The following is a 21,354-nucleotide window of genomic DNA, read 5'->3' on the forward strand; positions in this document are numbered from 1 at the left end:
GTTCCATTATCTTTGTCACAAATCTCTTCTACAGTACCTTGTTACATGGATGTACAACCACTTTGACCAGATACTTATATGAAAACCAGTGATTAAGCAACATCCACATATGCAGTAATGAGAGTTCCTGCTCACAGAAATGTAAGTCCCAACATCCTATTTGCTCTAGCTATTGCTTCATGGCATTGCACATAAACGTTTACAGATCTGTGCAATAGGACACCCAGATCTCTTTCTGCACCTTCTTTAATGCTTTTCCCTGAAGAGTGTAGGTACAATAACAAAACGACATATATCTATATAGGGCCTTTAATATAATAAAATGTCCCAAGGCACTTCAGAGGAGTATTTAAAAACAAAATGTGACACCAGCAACATAAGGTGATATCCAGCTCAGATGACCAAAAGCTTGATCAAAGGAGAAAAGCAATGTAAAGAGACAGAGAGGTGTAGGGAGAGTATTTCTGAGCTTAGGGCCTAAGCAACTGAAGTCACAGCCATGAATGGTGGAGCCATTAAAATTGGGGATGCTCAAGAGGCCATATTTAGAGGAGTGCAGATACTTCAAAGGGTTGCAGGACTGGAGGAGATTACAGAAATTGAGAGGGGCGAGGCCATGGGGGAATTTGAAAACAAAGATGAGCATTTTAAAATAAAGATTTTGCTTGACAGGAGCCAATGTAGGTCAGCGACCACAGGGATGATAGGTGAACAGCACTTGGTGTGAGTTAGGCCACAGGCAGCGGGATTTTGGATGATCTCAAGTTTATGGACAGTAGAATGTGGGAGACCAACCATGAGTGCATTGAAATAGTTACAGTTAACGAAGGCATGACTTAGGGCATCACCAGCAGGTGAGCTGAAATGGGGCAAAGTCGGGGAATATTACAGAGGTGGAAATTGGCTGTCTTAGTGACAGCGCAAAAACAAGATCGGAAGCTCATTTTGGAGTCAAATGAAATCAAGGTAGCAAACAGTCTGGCTTAATGTCAGACTATTGCCACAGAAAGGAATAGAGTTGGTAGCTAGGGAACAGATTTTACAGCAGGGACAGAAAACATTGGTTTCAGTCTTCCCAATATTTAATTGAAGAGGTGGTGGTGAGCTAGCGCTGGGTGTCCTCAGTGCACATGTGAAAACTAACGCTGTGTTTTCCGATGATGTTACTGAGGAGCAGCATGTAGATGAAAAATAGAAGGAGGCCAAAGATAGATCCTTGGGGGACACCAGAGGTAATGATGTGGGAGCAGGAAGAGAAGCCATTTTAAGTGATTCTCTGACAACGATTACATAAATATGAATGGAACAAGGTGAGACCAGTCCCACCCAGCTGGATGACTGTAGAGAGATGTTGGAGAAGGATTGTGTGGTCAACCATGTCAAAGATTGCAGAAAGGTTGAGAAGGATGAAGAGGAAAAGTTTACCTTCATCATAGTCACAGTGGAAGTCATGTGTCACTCTGATAAGAGCTGTGGCGGGGTGGAAATCTGATTGGAGGAATTCAAATATGGAGTTCTGGGAACAATGTGAATGGATTTGGGAGGCAAAAAATGCATTCAAGGATTTTGGAAAGGGAGGGAGGTTGGAGATGGGACGGTAGCTTGAAAGGATGGTGGAGGCAATGGGGTGATGACGGCAGATTTAAAGGAGAAACGGACAGCACCTGAAGAGAGAGAACTGCTGATATCAGCTGATCAGGTGGGGAGGTTGAATGGTCAACAAGTTAGTGGGAATAGGTTTGCGGGAGCAGGAGGTAAATCTTATCAACAAGGTGAGCTCACAGGGAGGGCATTCGAAGCGATAGGAGAGAAACCAGAGAGTGAAGTGAGAATAGTAAAGTAATTAGGGCTACCTTTGTGTTCCAGTTTGATCCTGGGATAGTCCTGGAATGGTAAGCTCTTTTAGCTGTTGAGAGCAGGACCTGATAGTATTTTGAGTGGTCTGGCCAGATCTGGCAGTGGATGGCTAAGCTAATTTTTTGCCATATCCTTTCAAATCTGGGTCCCTTAGACTTAAGGGAGTGGAGATTAGGGCCATTACCAGAGGGAATGGCCAGGTTGAGAGAGATTAATGGTTTTATTGGGGACTAGGGCATCAAAGCAAGGTCTTGTGGTGCACTGGTAGCGTCCCTACCTCTGGGCCAGAAGCTCTGGGTTCAAGTCCCACTTCAGGACTTGATGGCCATGTAAAGTGCTTTTATAATGTGGCCATTCAGGTTGATTATCAGCCTGTATATGCTTCCAATACACCTGATGGTAGGCAGTAAGAGTGGGAAAATTTCCTGGTCAGCCGTACTGCAGAAGGCAACAGCAAACCATGGACTAATCCAATGGAAGTCTATGATTGCCAATGCCATGGTACCTGAAGGAGGAGGAGGTGAGGCTGTGATTGAGCAGATTAGTAGCTGCACAAAGGTTGTGGCAAATGGAGGGCCAAAGATTAGACATTGCGATTTGAAAGTGCAGTTGTAAGTGAATAGTTTTTTTTTCAGGAACAGGTTGGGTGTTGGAGGGGGATGTGGGTGGTAAGTGATACATCAAGGTGATCAGAGATGGCCTTAACAGTAATCGATCTGATGGGGTAGCAAGACCTAGTGAGATGGCAAGATCAAGGGGGTACCATGAATATGAGTTGGGGTGTTTACATGGAGGGAGAGATTTAGGGAGGATAAGAGGACAGTGAACTCAGAAGAGGCAGAACATGTTGAGTTGAGATGGAGGTTGAAATCACCGAGGATGAGAGTCACTTGGTGCAGAGGCGAGGGAGGAAAGCAGTGAAGATATCTAGGTGAGAAATTTTTATCATACTTGAAAGGGTGGTAGAGAATGATGATTTTGAAAGAGAAATGAGAAGGGTGGAACAAGGTGAGATGCTGAAAGGAGGAGGAAGTGCCAGAGCGGTAGTGGGTCAGGTTAAGGAGGATTTGACGATAAGAGTCACGCTGCCATCATGACAGTTTTAGCAAGGCAAATGGTAGAAGATGTAGCCAGGCGGGGAGGCGTCATTCAGGGGAAAGGTGTCATCACCCCTCTGCCTGGTTTCTGTTAACGCCATGATGTCAATACAATCATCCATAATGAATTCATGGATGGCAAGGGCCTCATGCACAAGTGATCAGACAATCTGGAGGGAGATGCATAGAAGGGTTGCAAGAGTTGATCAACTGGCAGAGTCCATTGGATCAGCAGTGGGTGGGCAAATTGGACAGGAAAAAGATTGGCACTGGGCAGAAAGGTTGATAAGAAAGTGGGATTGGTGCAAATGGGGTTGCTGTTCATAATATGGTAGTGCAAAGTTGTTGAAGAATGTAGGTATGCTGAGCATTCAACCTGCCCCTATGCATAACAATGCACGTTTTCAAACTGAAGATTATTTTCCTATCATGAAATCAACCCCTTAACACTTAAAGATCCACATGAAGCAGTAGGGCATCATTTACAGCCCAGCACTCGTACAATTCTTAATAATGTCTATGAATTTCTCTGGTATTTCATCAATTTGCTAAAGCTACTGTGGGAGATTTTGATTAGAAGGCCTGAAAGACTGGTAAAGGTTACTCATTGAATGGTCAAAATCCACCAAACTGGAGTAACTTTCCAGTCCTCCAGGCTCAAGAACTTAAACCAGCCAAAGTTCAAAGTTGCTGAAGAAATCTTTGTACACAGAAGTGACAGCAGCAGCATGGGTCAGATCAAAATAGCTTGAAGGCTGCATTTGGCCTGCAGGTGGCATCTTGGTGTCTATACCCTATCAAATGGTTCTTTGAAAATCTGCATAAGTCTGACTCACTGCATTTCTTTTTCTATTCCTCTTGTTATTTCTTCTAAGGAATCGATAACAGTGGTCAAACATGACCTGCCCTTTAGAAATCTAATTTTCACTAGCTCACATTTTACAAAATATTTATGTAATTTCCTTCTGTATTTTAGGCTCTCGTAGTATATCAGTAACTGAAGTAAGACTGACTGGTTAGTGACAAACCGTGGCTCTTTTTTGGAAAAGAAACAAATCACATTTTCCCCATTCAGAGAATTTCAATCAATGCCTTTGCCTTTTCTTCCCTTGTTCCCCTCAGGATTCTTAGATATAAACCAAGATGTACCAGTGATTGAAGTAAATTAGGTTTGAGTAACTTCTTTAATACCATCTACTCTTTGAATAATAACCTGCACCAACTAGTCTATACCCACATTTACCGGTTCTACAATCCGAATAGCCTCCTAACCTAAAAACCACGGCCAAGTGTGTACTTTGTATCTCCATCATTTCCTCAATCTCTATTGCAAGCTTGACTCTTTAATCTCTTAAATCCTGCTGCAACTTAACTATCCTCTTTTGCTATATTTTTCTGACTCTCCTTTGCTTTTCTAATCTTCCTTTTAGTAGTTTTTCCAAATAGTTTGCTCTGGCCGCCTCCTTCTTCTGTATAAACACCAATTGCGTTTTTTATTAGTTTCAAGTTTGTTCTAGTTTCCCTTTTCACCCATGGCACCAGTGCCTTTCATACACTCTCCTTCCTGCTCCTTACTGCAATGTACTTGAACTATACTCCTTCCATCTCCTGTTAAAAATTCTCTATTGTTGATCTATCATTTTATTCCTTCTTCTATTTAATCTGGGCAAGATCCCATTTTATCTCACTTGCAACTTTTTGTAGTTTTATCTCCACCTTATTTTTCCTCTCTTGTTCTTATTTTGGATCTTTTTATATTGTGGTCACTTCCACACAAATGTCCCTTACTTTTAGGGTGCCTACATGCTCTGCACTATTACTCAGTGCAAGTCAAGTAGTGGTTTCTTCCTTGTTCAAAAATAGCAGCTGCAAAAACATTTTAACTGAGAAAATAATCATGAATTAATTGCAAATAAAATACCATTCTTCTCCCACCACAATCATTTTCCTTATTCCAACTGATATTTGGAGAATATCTACCACATTTATAACTATTGTTAATATAATTTGTCACCAGACCTCATCCTCAATTAGCTTTGATGCTGTAATATTTTCCAAGTAGCTATTCCTTAATTCAATTTCTCTATATAAATCCTCATGCTCCACTGCTGTGATTTTTTTTTATTGAATGCTGCTACTTCTCTTTCCTTTATTTCTTCCCTATCCCTACTGAAAGTTTTATACTCAGACATATTTAATTGTCATTCTATTCACTATTCCAGCTGCAGTCATGTTTCAGTTACTGCTATCATGTTGTGTAATTTTATTTTAAGCAATTATCTTAAATCACCAGTTTTGTTTCTTACAGTCAGTGTAAATACATATTTTAGTCTGAATTCCTGAGTGTTGCAATTTTTCCTTTCTTTTGTCTTTCTGTGTGTTGATTTTTGTTTCTAGCCCGCTTGGCAGGTTAACTTCAACTGTTCTACCTCATTACCTGCACACCTAAAGCTTACCTTGCCTTCCAAGCTGTGCATTACTCCTTAGACAGACCCTTTTACATCTCAATTTAAATACAGTCCAGACTGGTAGGATCTCTCTGTTGCTCGTAAGGATTTCACATGAAAAAAATTTGGGCAATCTCAAGCTGATTCCTAGTAAATATAAGTCTACAGTGCAAAACCTTCTATCTGATGCAAGTTTGCACTGAACAGATCTGTCAAAGGTTGTTTGAAAAGTTCCAATCTCAGGCGTTTGGGCCCTAGGACAACAGGACAGGATCTGCCTCGTTCCCATTATGTTAAATAGTCTGTCAGCTGTTGCTGTGACACACAAATGGTGGGTGCTTAAGTAAGTTACCAGAGGGTTGCTGGTACCAATAGAATTATGTACTCCAGAATGCCAAAATGTTCAGGAAAGGCAGGGTCAAAATTGCATGGAAAAAGTCCTTAACAGTGACAACACTGACTAAGTAGGCATTTCACCCAACCCAGCCATAAAGATAGCTGGGGTAAGAAATGGAAAGGTTCACATTGACGTAATAGGAGTTGCAGTTCTATTTGTGGGGGTGGAGGATCTTCACCTGGATTGAGCTTGCACAATGCTGAAGCTGACTCAAAAGTGGGTCACTGAGTCAAACCTGTGGCATCCTGAGCCACGTAGACCTATGAACTTTCAGTTTCAAATCCCAATCTGTGGTTCGTTATCTGATATCAGCTGACACTACAATTAGCCTTTATACCCTGGAGTTAGGAAGAGAAAATCAGCCAGGGTTCCTGCTCTTGATCATTCTTCAGTAATTCCTGCTGTAAGTACGGCTGTGCACACAGTAAATGATGATCAGGTTTAGCGTGATAAGAACACAAGAAATAGGAGCAGGAGTAGATCATGCAGCCCCTTGGCCTGCTTGCCATTCAGTACGACTATTGCTGATTTTCTGCCTCAACCCCATTTTCCCACCTGCTTTCCATATCCTTTGATTATCTGAGAGACCAAAAATCTGTCCATCTTGGCCTTACTCAGTGATGGAGCATCCACAATCCTCTGTTGTAGGAATCTCAATGATTTGCAACCTTTGAAGATATTTCACTTCATCTCAATTCTAAATAATTGTTCCCCCTATCCTGAGATTGCGTCCCCATATTCTGAATACCCTAGTTCAGAGAAACAACCTCTCAGAGTTCACCCTTTCAAGTCACTTCATAGCCTTGTATGCTTCAATGAGATCATCTCACATTTTTCTAAACTTCAGAGAGTATATAGATACGATTTACTGAGACTGTAATCAAAGGATAATCCACTCATACCAGACACCAATCTAGTGAACCTTCGCTCCAGTACAAGTATATCCTTAGATGTGGAGACCAAAATAACGCATGGTACTCCAGGTGTGGTATTGTCACTGGACTAGTAATCCAGAGACTCAGAGTAATGTTCTGAGGACCCGGGTTTGAATCCCATCTCGGCAGATGGCGAAATTTGAATTCAATAAAAAAAATCTGGAATTAAAAGTCTAATGATGACCATGAAACCATTAACGATTGTCGTAAAACCCCATCTGGTTCACTGTTGTCCTTTAGGGAAGGAAATCTGCTGTCCTTACCTGGTCTGGCCTACATGTGACTTCAGACCCACAGCAATGCAGTTGACTCTTAAAAGGTCTCTGAAATGACCTAGCAAGCCATTCAGTTCTCAAGGGAAATTAGGGATGGATAATAAATGCTGGCCCATGAATGAATAAAGGAAAAAAGCTCCCCCATTTGAATGGTGTCTTGCACCATGATGCAATGGTCAGTTTTCCCATCCACCCTGCTGTCCTTGTTCTCATTCACACAGTAGCAAGTACCTGCTAAAGTCAAGGGCTGAGGTTTCTCCATCACTACATCATGCATCCCCATACCTGCCTGACTCACAGCCACACCCTCCTGTCCCTGACAATTGAACTCTAAAGTTCTCCTTTCCCGAAGGGATGTGATTGCCTCCTGGGCCAAAGTGTTTCGGTAACTGTTTCCCTTCCTGATGCCCCGCAATGACTGCAGCTTGGACCCCAGTTCAAAAATTCTGAGCCAAAATTGCTCGAGCTGTAGACACTTACTGCAGATTTGGTTGCCCGGGATTTCAGTGCTCTCTACAAACTCCCAAGTGTTGCATTTCTAGGACGCCAGTTTCCCTGTCATATCTATCTAATTTTATTTATTTATTTGATTATTTAATTAGTTACTAGTTTATTAATGTAATATCAAGTTACAGTCTCCTAGCTTAGAGACAAAAGAAAAACACTCACCAGCTACTGGAGGCAACGAAGGAAGGATAAAAAGCAGCACCTCCTCCCCCTTCTGCGTCAGATTCCCACTTGCATCAAATTTCCGACTTTAGCACTCTTTACGGAGCATCCTGTTACGTGATCACTCTGTGCTGCATCCTTTAAGTTAAGTTGCCTGCGGACTCAGCCAAAGATCATGAATGAATAGTGACCGTTTGGGTACCAGAGAGAGATGAGAGCCATGGAATCACACTCCAGAAAAGAGTAGGTGCCTTTAAGAAGAGACGGATGACAATTTGCAGAGAAAATTGGTAAAAAGACTGCCACTCTTTCTTCTGATAAATGGTAAAATAAATTGGTACAAAACACTGCAAGCTTGAATACATATCTTCCGAGGTAACAGAGAATGTTCTCTGATAATGTTGTGATTAAGTTCTATATAGATACTTTTTCCTTTGTTTTATTCTGAAGTCTACAGGAATTATGATAAGTCCTATTGGTAAATTCATAAACAACTTCAGAAAGTTGTGAAGAAACTAAACAGAACACAGCACCTGAATAAACTGAAATGTTCTGGACTAAAACTAATAGACTTTATTTAGGTAAGATTAGCAAAGATATGGAGCAAAGCAGGGTAAATGGAGTTGATGTACAGATCAACTATAACCTAATAGAATTGTGGCATAGGTTTGAGGGGCTGAATATTCCAAAATTCATATGAGCAAAGATAACATTTGAGAGATTTTTTTCAGTAAAGGAAGTACAATGTGGAAATTCCATTAATGATTTTCATTGGGAAAGGGATTTCAGAGTGACCTTCACCCAGTCTAGAATGCATGTTAATATTAAAAAAGAGATGTGAATTTAATGCTTCAGTTCTATTCTATTGCCTATTCCCTTTTAATACATTTAAAGTTTTTATCAGATTATATTTAAACTTATTCAGCTTCATCAAGTAAGAACATAGGAGCAGGAGTAGGCCATTCAGCCTGTCAAGCTTGCTTCGCCATTCAAACAGATCATGGCTGATCGTCTACCTCTACACCATTTTTCCCCACTATCCCCCTATCCCTTGATGTTATTAATATCCTGAAATCTATCGATTTCTGTTTTGAACATGCTCAATGATTGAGCTTCCACAGCACTCTGGGGTAGTCAATTCCAAAGATTCACCACCCTCTGAGTGAAGAAATTCCTCCTCATCTGTCTTAAATGGCCTACCCCTTATTATGAAACTGTGTCCTCTGGTTCCAGACGCACCAGCCAGGGGAAACAACCTATCCACATTTACCCTGTCAAACCCTATAAGAATTTTGTAAATTTCAATGAGATCACCTATCATTCTTTGAAACTGGAGAAAATACATCACAAAGCCTACGAAGTTTATAATTTTTGGGTGAGAACCAGCCAGCAAGTATGTAAAATTGGTCTAAGCAGTAAGATAATTTCCTGCTAGGGTTAAGGAAACTTTGACTGGTTTACGCTGTGTAAACATAAAGAATTCCCTGTTTCTCAAAGTATCGTCAGCTTCTTAGCAAATTATCCTGTCCTGCCTCACCCAGGGTGAGATCCCACTCTTCCCCCTGTTCTGCCTCACCCAGAGGGAGACCCCATTCTCTGTCATCCTGCCTCAGTGAGGTTTAACAAATCACCCAGGGAGGATAAATGCTGGTCAATGGGCCATCTCCCCTGCAATAGGTTTGTAAGTTTTTCATGCAACCATTTATGAATATTAGGAGCACTAGAGGGCAGTATAAACACACTTTCTTATGGAGGGCCACAAGTTAAGTTGGAAGGATACAGGCCTTCAGTGCCTTTGATCTCATCTTTCCAGCATGTCATACGTATCTTCTACACATCACAGCATTAATTCTTTTTGCAAAAGAATCTGGTGTCACCATTCCAACAAGCAACCCACTCTGGCTGTTGATTATCCTCTGCGTATAGCATTATTTTTTGAAACTGTCCTAAATTTGTCAATCCCATGTCTGAGCTTGTAAATTCTTGCCCAATTCTCTGGCACATCTGAAATTATTATTTCTGGTTGATTTTATCTATTGATTATCTTGTTTAACTCCATGAGGTTTTTTTCTGTAATGCTTCTTTTTGAGCTTCAACAGCTCTATTGCATCAAGTCATTCTTCAGAGCTCTTAGCTCTGGTACCAGGTTTTAAACTTGTTGATTTTCTCTGCCCAGGAGAAGCATAATTGTTATATTACCACCCTAGCAATCCAGAGGACTGGATTCATGACTGGGAGACATGAGTTCAAATACTACTGTGGCAGCTGGGAAATTGAAATTATGTGAATTAAAGAAATCTGGAATAAAAAGATAGAATCATTAATAGTGACCATGAAACTTCCAAATTGTCGTATAAAATGCATCTGGTTCACGAATGTTTAGGGAAAGAAACCTTCTGCCCTTACCTGCTCTGGTCCATATATGACTCCAGGGGCAGAATTTTACATCCTTGGGCGGGCATGTGCCTGACTCGATTGGGCGTAAAATTGTGCGAGGTGACGTTGGGTGAGTGTCCTGATATCGTTGTGCACTTGCACGATATTTCACTCGGTGGGTGTGCGCAAAAGTTGGAGGCGTGGCTGCCAACAATTACGAGAGCAATTAAGCCCATAAGCCCAATTGTCTCCGACAATTGGCGCTCGCCATGGGTAAAATTCAGGCCCAGATCCATATGTGGTTGATTCTTAACTGTGGAAAATTGCAGCTGGGCGAGAGTGGCCAATAATAGGCTATTTTTGGGCCTCAATTGGGGCAAGGACGGTCTGGCTGCCCTAGGCCTCACCTGTCCCCTGTAAAATACCTGGGGTATTTTATGGGCCACTTAGCCTGCAGACCCACTGGAGGGAGACTGTGCAATTCTGTGCATGGTGTCAGGTTGACCCCTCTAAGGCCAGGCTGTCCAGTGTGATGAATTTGAAAGGATGCATGCATGACTGTTTCATTCTACGGATGGGTAGAGTATTCCAGTCTCCACTGTGGCAGATTTGATGGCAGCAGAGGGGGAAACAATACGACAGGAGCTGAAAAATTGGTTTCCTGCCGGTGTAAAATGATGGCGGGATCTTCTCCTCCTGCCTGGGTTGCGATTCCTGCCAGTTGGTGGGAAACTGATTTGCATCTTATTAATGGGATGCAGATGAAGGCCCCACAATCGCTCCTCCTCACCCGACTGTCCACATCGCCAGTGGGAAATCACGCCGGTCCAGAATACGTCTAGACCAATGTGACGTGTACATATTGGCACTTACCTTAAGAAGGCCTGGGGCAGCTCGCGGAGATGAGGAGATGATGGATGCTTCCAGCGACTGGACCCTGGAACACCATGTACACATCAATCACGTGGATCTTCTCTGTGCAGCAGCATCCAGGAGGTGGTTGTTCTCGGCACAGCTACTTCTTCCAGGGTTCAGATGTTCAACCAGCCACTTCTTCCAGGGTTCAGATCATCAAGCTGCAGATGGAAGGCTGCAGGAAGTACTGGCAGTGAGGGTCTGTGGCGGTGGGGGAAGAGAAGCAGGAGAGGAATGAAGAGATGGGGTGAGTGCGCCTAGAGGGGGCGGGGGAGATTGGGAAAAGAGAGATTCAGTGGGGGCTTTGCAATGGTCACCAACGGTCCACCCTGGTATGGAGCAGGAGGATGGGAGGGGCTGTGTTGGGTTGCGGGCAGGGGGTGGGCTTGTGTAGGTGTGAAGGGGCAAGGGGGCTTGTGCAAAGGTGTGGACGGGCATTGGTGGGCTACCAAGGGGAAAGGGGTTCAGAAGGAGGGTCAGTAGAGTCAATGGAGAATTCCTGGGGGGCAAACTGAGGGCACCAGTGGTAGGAGGGGATGGTGATGTTTAAAGGGGGCCGTGGGAGCCGGTATGCTGGGAGGGTGAAGGTATGACGATGTCGTGTGAAGGGGTGCTGAGGGTTGTTGGTGGGATGCGGAAAGTGACTCGGATTCGGGGGGTCGGAAGGATGAGGACAAGCATGTCTATCGTTAGTGGGATGGGATTTTCGGGAATGAAGGGAACCTGAACATTTACCTGGACGGGTGAAAGGTGATGGGGGTGGTTTAAGTGGTGATGGCGAGGAGGTCGAAAGTGATTCCTGGGAGAGTCAATGCTTATGGGGAGAGGGTGTGGGTGATGGGGGGAGGGAAAAGATTGCACCTCAAATATTACTACCACAATGGCTGTTTGCACTATGCAGAACCTCGTGGTGGTGATCTTGAGATGTTGCATGGGGGTTGGGTCATTGGGGATCGGCGGAGATGCAGGTCATCTCCACTGGATTAACTGAAGGCGAACCCCAGCATGCATTATTTACAATGCTAGGGCCTTGGGACAGATGAGAGCGTGAAGGTCAAAGGCTCAGTGTGCGCGGGAGACTACTTGTACATGGTTCACAAAGGCCCTGGCAAAGAACTTTGCCTCCCTGCAGATGCCTGATTGGGGTCTCCCTCTGAAGATGTTGGCGGGGGTGGGAGCACAAAGGCTTAAGGACTATTGCAAATAAACCACATCAGTGTTACAACAGTGGACTAACGGTACCAATCACCTACGGGCAATTTGAATTTTTAAGGAAGACCTGTGTTTTTTTTTAAAAAGAAATATAAGTAAAGACACTGAGTAAAAGATGGCTGATAATGTAAAGTGACTGCTTTCTGGAAAGTTCTTATGTGGATTATACTTGACTGACTGGGCCTGAGGGGACATGGAATGTCGCACCTGAAAGGTGTCATGGCCTTCTTCAAACAGAGACACTTGAAAGCGAGAAAGGAAAGATGCAAAAGACTTAACTTTAATCTCCTGTGGTTGTGGAGACAACAAACTAATTTGCACATCTCAGCAGACATCCGAAATCTATCTCCTGTTGATTTATATCTCAGAATGTGTACATGGTCTGAAATGAAAAGAACATGGACTCTGGGTGCGAGTCATAATTTTTTCCATTCAAGAGTACACAGGGAAAAATCAATTAAAAAGCTGGCGTGCTGGTGTGTGACTGTGTGTGATACCAAGCAGAAGAACAAGTCAGTCACCCCCCACCTGCAGCTTGCAGGCAAAAGGTCTCTCCCTCTCTGTTGCTGGAAGCAAAGCTCAGCAGAAGCCACAATCTAAAGGAAATGGGACAGCCTTTCAGCAACCCTGCAGAACCAGTGTCTCCAAACTAACTGTGAAACTGCCAAAGTCAGCTCTACCGGTATCACCCAACTTAACAGCCACAACAGGCACATCTATGCCTCACAGGCAAGCCAAAGACTGATTTATATGTTTTTTAAACTTTTATTTGGACTCTTACTGTCTCATTTCTGATCTGTGTGTATTGTTGCGTTTTTATTATTTTTCTCTGGTTTTAGTAACTAATAAACTTACTCTTTCTTTAACTCAAGAAAGCCTGGTTAAATTGGCTCCTTCTAAAAGAAAATACATTTGGACTGGGAAACGGTATCGGGGGGGGAAGGGATCCCTTTTGAATTAACCTTGTTGCAACCAACCTAGGGGTTGACTATAGAAGGGGAGCCAGCTCATTCCTCCTCACCTGGGAGCATATCAAAATTGGGGCCCTGTTTGGGAAGTTAACAAATGGGGGAACTTGCCCAGGGACCGGTTGTAACATTAGACATGAGTAAAGTGCATATGACCTATATTTACAAAAGTTTGAAATGTGTAATAGTCATAGTGCACCGTGTAACCACTTGTGATTTCAGTACTTCTTAATTTTTCTCTCCCTACCACTTCTTCTCAGTGTTCCCCCTACATCCGAAGTGGGGGTAGCAGCCTGCTGACCATTGGCCCTGTTGTCTTGAAAGACCTTGGCAGCCATCTAATGGAGGCCTGAGGACTGGTGGGCCCTAGCTTACTTTGACTGTCCTGCTGTGGGACACCTGCTCCATCTGTGGTGACAAAGGGAAAAGCTGAAGGGGTCACAGGCAAAGGATATTCAGAGGGGCTGGACAACCTCAGAGAGTCCTGAGTGGAAGTCCCAGGGGTGTCCAGTTGCTGCTCCTCCTCCTTTTGGATGCCCACAGGCCCCTCCCTGACTCCTTGAGGGGAAGGGTCACCTGGAGGGAGGGCGAGGTGCCCCATCCCCCTCTTGTGTAGCGACTGCAGGCGCTCACCCATGACTACTGCGCTGGAGTGCAAGTCTGCGCATACCTCTGGCAGAATCTACTGGACCAGGTTGTCCATGGAGTCCGCCACCAGAATGTGAGACTTTTCCTAAACTAGAACTAGTACCCACTGAGGCGTGAGTCTCTGGGCTGGTGGAAGGTATCTGCTGTGACGCTTCTACAGATATACTTTGTTCGTCAGCAATGTCCTCGTTCCTCTCCGGGTTTATTTTCGAGCAGGACAGGCCTTCCTCAGTTTCTGGCCTTGCCCTCTTCCTGGTGGTACCTGTAAGTAAGAGAGGAGAGAACGTGTGACTGCATGAGCTGCCTCCAACATGGAGGCACCCTTGACCCTGAGGTTTCTATGACATGCACGGATCCTTACTGATTGGAGGCTGCAAGCCAATCTCTCCATCTCTGATGGCTCTGTGCCACTCCACACCTGCCAGCTGGGCTGCCTGCTCCTCGAAGTCTGTCAGTTGTTTCAATTGTGGCTGACCCCTTCCCATCTTCTCCCTCTCTCTATGATTATGGCTTAACTTCTCTGTGCAAAGAGAGAAGATGGGGTTGAGAGCAACTCATGTATCTTTCTCATGCTTCCAGTCTTACAAAAAACCCAATTGATTATGTGGCATGTGATTGATGCACTGCAGGTTGTCCACAAGAGTTCTGGGACAGCACGCTCCAGAGCAGTGAGCCCATGCAGATACAAGGATAAGGCTCAGAGAGGCATGAAATTTGTGGTACTTGCTGGTGCCCTCAACACATGAGCCCATTTCCCCCATCCCTTCTCCCCAGACCTTCCTCTCTCCCCGACACCATGTGAGCTCTCTGTGTGGAAGAATGAGGGACCCACAGTGGCCTGCCCACCTGCAGAGTGGATGGACTGCAGTGGGGCTATGGGGCATGGCCTTATCACAGTGACACTGAGGCCCATGTACCCTGTAACATTCATTGAGGTGAGTGTGAGCAGCTGAGGATTCACTTACCCTGGTGGCGCAATGAGGTCATTCATCCTTTTACGGCATTGCAGGGCAATCCTCTCCTGGAAGCCCTGGGCACTGACTGCCCAGGAGACTTGCTCCCATGCAGGGTTTATCTCCCTGCTTGGCCACCTCCTCCTACCCGCTGGATAGAGGACGTCACTCCTGGCCTCCACTTGGTTGAGGAGGATGCCCAGAGAGGTGTCGCTGAACTTGGGTGCCAGAGCTCAATGTCCTCTACTGGCTATCTCCTCAATCGGCATGGTGGGTAAGTTGCTGTCCGGGCGCCTTTTAAATATGGCGCCCGGATATGATGGCAGACGCGTGCCATCCAACCCATCTCCACACAAAATGTCAGGAAATTCCCCCACTGCATAATTAATTAAGCTGGGGTCGCGCAATACGGCTCGAATTCCCAATGGCTTCTGCAGCGGGAAACACTCCCGACCCCGCCACTGCCACGGGACTTGGCCCTGGAAGGGAAAATTTTTCTCGATTTGTTGGATCAGGGCTTGCCAAACTGTGGGTCGCAACTTCAGTGGGGTCGCTAAATGGGATTTTGGGGTCACGAACTCTGAGGCAGCAATGGCTGCTGTGGAACTAGGACTGAGTGCAAACAGCTGTGAGGCTCCTTTCACATATTGTGGACGTGGTCTAATGGACTGTTCTCTGAGGCCCAATTGCTGCTGCAAACAAAAGGCCTGTGAAAAGAGTTTGGTTTTTTTTGGAGAAATTCAGCTTTGTCATTAATCCCCCCACCCCCCAGAGGGAGATAGTTAGGGGGTGAACGAGGGGAGCTGAGAGGGTGAAGGAGGGGGAGATGGGTGATGGAGGGAGGATGGGATGTAAAGGAGGGGAGATGGGGGTGAAGGAGTGATAGTTGGGGAAGGTGAAGGGGAGGGAGATGAGGGTAAGGAAGGGGAGATGGGGTGAAGTAGAGCGAGTTGGGGGGTGAAGGACAAGGAGTTGGGTGAAGGAGTGGAGATGGGGGTGAAGGACGGGGAGATGGGGGTGATGGGGATAGATGGGGGTGAAGGACGGGAAGATGGTGTGTGAAGGGGGTTTGGGAGCGGGCGATGGGGTGTGTTGGAGGGGGCGATGGGCGTGTAGGAGGGGGCGATGGGGGGTGAAGGAGCGGGCAATGGGGGGTGGTGAAGAAGGGGGCTGTGGGGAATGAAGGAGGGGGAGATAGGGCTGAACTCACCCTCCCCCTCTCAACATCTCTCGTAAGCCTCAAATTTTCACAGGGTCACAACACGAAACTGGGGCCACATCAGGAAAAAGTTTGGGAAACACTGGGTTAGATTGTCTGGAAAGAAGGGGTCATGAACCTCCATAATGCCTCCATAATGGCATTCAGTAGAAGGAAAATATACAACATAGTTCATATGTGAGGACTTTTTTTATTCTTTCACAGGATGTGGGCATCGCTGGCTAGGTTGGCATTTATTGCCCATCCCTATATGCCCTTGAGAAAATGGTGGCGAGCCACCTCTAGAATCGCTACATTCCATGTGGTATAGGTACACCAACAGTGCTGTTAGGCCGTCCCCAGGATTTAGACCCAGTGAAGGAATGTGATATAGTTCCAAATTAGGATGGTGTGTGGCTTAGAGGGGAACTTGCAAATGGTGGTGTTCCCATGCATCTACTGCCCTTGTCCTTCTAGGTGGTAGAGGTCGCAGGTTTGGAGGGTGCTGTTGAAGAAGCCTTGGTGAGTTCCTGCAGTGCATCTTGTAGATGGTACACACTGCTGGCATTGTGCATTGGTGGTGAAAGGAGTGAATGTTGAAAGGGTGAAATGATGGATGCAGTGCCAATCAGGTGGGCTGCTTTGTCCTGGATGGTGTCGAGCTTCTTGAGTGTTGTTCGAGCTGCACTCATGCAAGCAAGCGGAGAGTATTCCATCACATTCCTGATTTGTGCCTTGTAGATGGTGGACAGGCTTTGGGTAGTTAGGAGGTAAGGTACTCGCTGCAGAATTCCCAGCCTCTGACCTGCTCTTGTAGCCACATGATTTATGTGGCTAGTTCAGTTCAGTTTCTAGTCAATGGTAACACCCCAGGATGTTGATAGTGGGGGATTCAGTGATGGTAATGCCATTTAATGTCAAGGGGAGATGGTTGGATTCTCTCTTGTTGGAAATGGTCCTTGCCTGGCACTTGTGTGGCGCAAATGTTACTTGCTACTTATCAGCCCAAGCCTGAATGTTTTCCAGGTCTTGCTGCATACGGGCACGGACTGTTTCAGTGTCTGAGGAGTCACGAATGGTGCTGAATGTTGTCCAATCATCTGTGAACATCTCCACTTCAGACTTTTTGATCCAGGGAAGGTCATTGATGAAACAGCTGAGAATGGTTGGGCCTAGGACACAACCCTGAGGAACTCCTGCAGTAATATCCTGGAACTGAGATGATTGACCTCCAACAACCACAACCATCTTCCTTTGTGCTAGGCGTGACTCCAACCAGTGGGAAGTTACCCCCCCTTATTGTCATTGACTTCACTTTTGCTAAGGCTCCTTGAGACCACACTCGGTCAAAGCTGCCATGATGTCAAGAGCAGTCACTCTCATCTCACCTCTGGAGTTCAGCTCTTTTGTTCATGGTGAGATCAGGAGCTTAGTGGCCCTGGCAGAACCCAAACTGAGCATCAGTGAACAGGTTATTTCTGAGTAGGTGCTGCTTGATAGCACTGTCGATGACATCTTCCATCACTTTGCTGATGATCGAGAGTAGACTGATAGGGCAGTAATTGGTCTGGTTGGATTTGTCCTGCTTTTTTTGGACAGGACATACCTGGTCAATTTTCCACATTGCCGGATGGATGCCAGTATTGTAGCTGTACTGAAATAACTTGGCTAGGGGCGCAGCTAGTTCTGGAGCACATCTTCAGTACTATTGCTGGAAAGATGTCACGACCCATAGCCTTTGCTGTATTCAGTACCTTCAGCTGTTTCTTGGTATCATGGGGAGCGAATCGAATTGAAGGAAGACTGGCATCTGTGATACTGGTGACCTCAGGAGGAGGCTGAGATGGATCATCCATTTGACACTTTTAGCTGAAGATTGCTGCAAGTGCTTCAGTTTTTTCTTTTGCACTGATGTGCTGTGCTCCACCATCATTGAGGATGGGGATATTTGAGGAGCCTCCTCCTCTAGTGAGTTGTTTGATTGTCCACCACCATTCATGCCTGGATGTGGCTGGAATGCAGAACTTAGATCTGATCTGTTGGCTGTGGGATCACTTAGTTCAGCCCATCACATGATGTGTCTATTGTTTGGCATTCAAGTAGTCATGTGTTGTAGCTTCATCAGGTTGACACCACATTTTCAGGAATGCCTGGTGCTGCTCCTGGCAAGCCCTCCTGCATTCTTCATTCAACCAGGGTTGATCCCCCAGCTTGATGATAATGGTAGAGTGGGGGACATACCAGGCATGAGGTTCCAGATTGCAGTTGTATACAATTCTGCTGCTGCTGATGGTCCACTGCACCTCATGGATGACCAGTTTTGAGTTGCTAGATCTGTTCAGAATCTATCCCATTTAGCACGGTGGTGATGGAGGGTATGTGAAAATGTGACTTTGTCTCTACAAGGACTGTGCGGTGGGCACTCCTACCAATCCTGTCATGGGCTTTGCAGGGTCGACAGGGCTGGGTGTGCTGTTATCGTTTCTGATGCCTAGTTCAATGCCAGGTGGTCTGTCCGGTTTCATTCCTTTTAGACTTCGTAGCAGTTTGATACAACTGAGTGGCTTGCTAGGCCATTTCAGAGGGCAAGTAAGAGTCAACCACATTGCTGTAGGTCTGGAGTCACATGTGGGCCAGTCCAGGTAAGGATGGCAGATTTCTTCCCCTAAAGAATTAAGTGAACCAGATGGTTTTTCCGACAATCGACAATGGTTTCACGGTCACTATTACCAACGTCAGCTTTTACTTCCAGATTTATTAATTGAATTTAAATTTCACCAGCTGCTGTTCGAACCCGTGTCCTCAGAGCATGAGCCTGGGCCTCTGGATTGCTAGTCTAGTGACATTACCACTACTACACTGCTATCATTAATGTCCAATGGGATTATAAATTTGCACAATTATCTTTGTTAAATTAACTTTGGTAAAACCATCATTAGGATATGGATATGATTACTAATCTTGTTGCTTTTATTTTAGGATATCAATACAGTGATAGAGCAAGCTAAAAAGGTATAGTTTATTTCAATTAATCAATTCCTGAATGAAATAAAACAGTCAAATATGTTCATTTGCACATAAGCATAGAAAACAAGCATTCTTCAATTGGCATTGCTGGTATTTTTTTCATTCGTTCATGGGATGTGGGCATCGCTGGCTAGGCCAGCATTTATTGCCCATCCCTAATTGCCCTTGAGAAGCTGATGGTGAGCTGCCTTCTTGAACCACTGCAGTCCATGTGATGTATGTACACCCCCACAGTGCTGTTAGGGAGAGAGTTTCAGGATTTTGACCCAGCAACGGTGAAGGAATGGCGATATATTTTCAAGTTAGGATGGTGAGTAGCTTGGTGGGGAAATTCCAGGTGGTGGTGTTCCCATGTGTCTGCTGTCCTTGTCCTTCTAGATGGTAGTGGTTGTGAGTTTGGAAGGTGCTGTCTAAGAAGTCTTGATGAGTTCCTGCAGTGCATCTTGTAGATGGTACACACTGCTGCTACTGTGCATCGGTGGTGGAGGGAGTGAATGATTGTGGATGTGGTGCCAATCAAGCTTGACCTGGATGGTGTCTTGCTTCTTGAGTGTTGTTGGAGCTGCACTCATCCAGGCAAGTGGAAAGTATTCCATCACACTCCTGACTTGTGCCCTGTAGATGTGGACAGGCTTTGGGGAGTCAGGAGATGAGTTACTCCCTGCAGGATTCCCAGCCTCTGACCTGTTGTAGCCACAGTAGTTATGGCTAGTCCAGTTTAGTTTCTGGTTAATGGAAACTCCCAGGATGTTGATAGTGGGAGATTCAGCAATGGTAATGCAATTGAATGTCAAGGGGCGATGTTTAGATTCTCTCTTGTTGGAGATGGTCATTGCCTGGCACTTGTGTGGCGCGAATGTTACTTGCCGCTTGTCAGCCCAAGCCTGGATATTGACCAGGTCATGCTGCATTTGGACAGGGACTGCTTCAGTGTCTGAGGAGTCGCAAATGGTGCTGAACATTGTGCAATTATCAGCGAACATCTTCTTATGACGGAGGGAAGATCATTGATGAAGCAGCTGAAGATGGTTGGGCCTAGGACACTACCCTGAGGAACTGAGTGATGTCCTGGAGCTGAGACGATTGACCTCCAACAACCACAGCCATATTCCTTTGTGCTAGGTTTTACTCCAACCAAAGGAGAGTTTTCCCCCTGATTCCCATTGCCTGCAGTTTTGCTAGGGCTCCTTGATGCCACACTCGGTCAAATGCTGCCTTGCTGTCAAGGGCAGTCACCCTCACCTCACCTCGAGTTCAGTTCTTTTGTCCATGTTTGAACCAAGGCTGTAATGAGGTTAGGAGCTGAGTGACCCTGGTGGAACCCAAACTGAGTGTCAGTGAGCAGGTTATTGCTAAGCAAGTGCCGCTTGATAGCGCTGTTGATGACAACTTCCATCACTTTACTGATGATTGAGAGCAGACTGATGGAGCAGTAATTGGCCAGGTTGGATTTGCCTGCTTTTTGTGCACATGACATTTCTGAGCAATTTTCCACATTGCCTGGGAGATGCCAGTGATGTAGCTGTACTGGAACAGCTTGGCTAGGGGCGTGGCAAGTTCTAGAGCACAAGTCTTCAGTACTATTGCCAGAATATTAACAGGGCCCATAGCCTTTGGAGTGCCTTCAGCCATTTTTTTGGTATCACATGGAGTGAATCTGAAGACTGACATCTGCAATGCTGGGATCCTCCAGAGGAGGGCGAGGCGGATCATCCACTCGGCAGTTCTGGAGATTGTTACGAATGCTTCAGTCTTATCTTTTGCACTGATGTGCTAGGTTCCCCCATCATTGAAGATGGGGATATTTGTGAAGCCTCCACCGCAGTGAGTTGTTTAATTGTGCACCACCATTCACGACTGGATGTGGCAGGACTGCAGAGCTTAGACTTAATCCGTTGGTTGTGGAATCGCTTAGCTCTATCACTTGTTGCTTATGGTGTTTTGCACACAAGCAGACCTGTGTTGTAGCTTCACCAGGTTGACATCTCAATTTCAGGAATGCCTGGTGCTCCTGGCATGCCCCCCTGCACTCTTCATGGAACCAGGGTTGATCCCCTGGCTTGGTGGCAATGGTAGAGTAGGGGATATACCAGGCCGTGAGCTTACAGATTGTGGTTGAGTACAATGTTGCTGCTGATGATGATCCACAGCGCCTCATGGATGCCCAGTTTTGAGTTGCTAGATCTGTTTGAAATCTATCCCATTTAGCACAGTGGTAGTGCCACACAACATGTTGGAGGGTATCCTCAATTTGAAGACAGAACTTGGTCTCCACCAAGGCTGTGTGATGGTCACTCCTACCAGTACTGTCATGGACAGATGCATCTGCAGCAGGCAAGTTGGTTGGGATGAGGTCAAGTATGTTTTTCCCTCTTGTTGG

The 21,354-nt window shown here is 45.4% G+C and overlaps 1 protein-coding gene across 4 annotated transcripts in view; it reads left to right on the plus strand.

Moving 5' to 3' along the window:
• The window catches only part of tatdn3 (TatD DNase domain containing 3), a 95,979-nt gene that overhangs the window by 1,609 nt on the left and 73,016 nt on the right, over positions 1 to 21,354 (plus strand). For 3 of the 4 annotated variants that reach the window (XM_078557037.1, XM_078557039.1, XM_078557040.1), the window contains exon 2: positions 18,927 to 18,959. The exons of the other annotated variant lie outside the window; for it this stretch is intronic. In XM_078557037.1, coding sequence (XP_078413163.1) covers positions 18,927 to 18,959 — 33 coding nt within the window. The remainder of the gene's footprint in view (positions 1 to 18,926; positions 18,960 to 21,354) is intronic. 4 annotated transcript variants of the gene reach the window in all.

The sequence above is a fragment of the Cetorhinus maximus genome, chromosome 14 (assembly GCF_964194155.1).
Source record: "Cetorhinus maximus chromosome 14, sCetMax3.hap1.1, whole genome shotgun sequence".
Taxonomy (NCBI): domain Eukaryota; kingdom Metazoa; phylum Chordata; class Chondrichthyes; order Lamniformes; family Cetorhinidae; genus Cetorhinus; species Cetorhinus maximus.